Source organism: Strongylocentrotus purpuratus, unplaced genomic scaffold (assembly GCF_000002235.5).
Source record: "Strongylocentrotus purpuratus isolate Spur 01 unplaced genomic scaffold, Spur_5.0 spur5_scaffold_12, whole genome shotgun sequence".
Taxonomy (NCBI): domain Eukaryota; kingdom Metazoa; phylum Echinodermata; class Echinoidea; order Camarodonta; family Strongylocentrotidae; genus Strongylocentrotus; species Strongylocentrotus purpuratus.
Window position 1 is genome coordinate 30784018 of NW_022145597.1, and position 1956 is coordinate 30785973.

A 1956-nucleotide genomic window follows, 5' to 3' on the forward strand; every position below is an offset into this window, starting at 1 on the left:
TAAGACGCCCACGAGCACGCATCTGTGTACAGAACACAAAATACAGATATTAGTGTACTAATTTTGACATAACAGAAACATAACTCGTCGGCTATAATGAGTGGCCGAGAGGGGGTCCAGTTACTAAGAGCTGGGGTCGCTGGTGGCACTGGGGATGGGTCTTATTAGGTCAATAAAATGGGAAAATAAGACCAATGTCATATTGAGTGGCGTTTAAAGACTGGAAGGATCATCTTGATTGGGTGACGAAAGACATCGTTTCGTTCCAGATGCCCGCCTCGCTCTCTCAAACCCCCTCCCTTTTCACCCCCCCCCCCACAATCGCCAAATGTGTTCACAAATCTTTTCATAGTTTAATTGCATTAGTCGAGCTCTGGTTTCAATAAATGCTGTATACACGTGTGACTTGGTAAAAGCGATTAAGATATTGGGGCGGGGCTTCAACTGGAAGGGAGCACCTTTGTATGAATATGATATATGAAGGATTTTAATTGGCTCCCATCAAGAGGTCATGGGTCGGATCCTTGCTAGGTGCTTAGTAGGTCATTGAACAAGTTGTTTTACTCAAAAATCAAATGTGTATCCAGCGATGATGGGGGTAATAATAATTGCAGGGGGTGCAAGAAGATCGTATTGATACTGATGAGGCTACCATTGGTAAATTAGGGAATATGCTGTTATTATACTTACAGTCAAAAAGATTACTTTGGAAGTCCGAGTCTGAAGACCAATGTGAATCCGAAGTAGACGACGGTGAAGAATCCGAATTGGACGATGGTGACGAATCCAAATTGGACGATGGTGATGAATCCAAATTGGACGATGGTGACGAATCCGAATTGGACGATGGTGAAGAATCCGAATTGGACGATGGTGAAGAATCCGAATTGGACGATGGTGAAGAATCCGAATTGGACGATGGTGAAGAATCCGAATTGGACGATGGTGAAGAATCCGAATTGGACGATGGTGAAGAATCCAAATTGGACGATGGTGAAGAATCTGAATTGGACGATGGTGAAGAATCCGAATTGGACGATGGTGAAGAATCCGAATTGGACGATGGTGAAGAATCCAAATTGGACGATGGTGAAGAATCCGAATTGGACGATGGTGAAGAATCCGAATTAGACGATGGTGAAGAATCCGAATTGGACGATGGTGAAGAATCCGAATTGGACGATGGTGAAGAATCCGAATTGGACGATGGTGAAGAATCCAAATTGGACGATGGTGAAGAATCCGAAATGGACGATGGTGAAGAATCCGAATTGGACGATGGTGAAGAATCCGAATTGGACGATGGGGAAGAATCCGAATTGGACGATGGTGACGAATCCGAATTGGACGATGGTGAAGAATCCGAATTGATCGATGGTGAAGAATCCGATTCAGATGGAGAAGACGACTCAGACGAACGCGAAAACAAAGAGGATGATGAGCAAGATGGACACGATGGTGATATTATTGAAGGACTTTCCGTGTTCCGGTCCGACGCCGACGGACTTGAATCTGAGCTTGAAGAGTCACTCTCTTGGGCCGTCAGCAGGTCGGAGCAAACGAGCTACATCAGAAAAGAATGGGGGTTAAAATTAACTGAATACAATATGTATAACATAGGGTTGTATCAATAGAATGATAGGCGGTTGGGTGTCCGGACATTTTAAGCCCCTCTAAAATGTTGGGAGCCCCAAATTCGCCAAAATGTTGATGGCAAAATTTCACTTAAATTGTATCATAATGTGAAAGAGGATGTACACTTCTGCAAAGATTTTCCCCTAAAAATACGTTTGAAGACAAATATTTGATTTAAAAAATACTTCATTGGTTTTCTGTAGTACGCAGAAAACCTAAATTTTGTATTCTTTCATCAATATTCGACTTTAAACACATCAAACAAAAATCCTTTCATAAATGTGTCTGAAATGACATCCGCTTTCACATTATGATACAATA

The 1956-nt window shown here is 42.4% G+C and overlaps 1 protein-coding gene across 1 annotated transcript; it reads left to right on the forward strand.

Annotated features, from left to right (window-relative positions):
• Nucleotides 1-671: 671 nt before the first annotated feature.
• On the forward strand, nt 672-1634 carry LOC115922513 (uncharacterized protein DDB_G0290685-like). The gene has a single exon (XM_030981481.1). It carries the CDS (start codon nt 672-674, stop codon nt 1632-1634), a length of 963 nt encoding a protein of 320 aa, XP_030837341.1.
• Nucleotides 1635-1956: the final 322 nt, after the last annotated feature.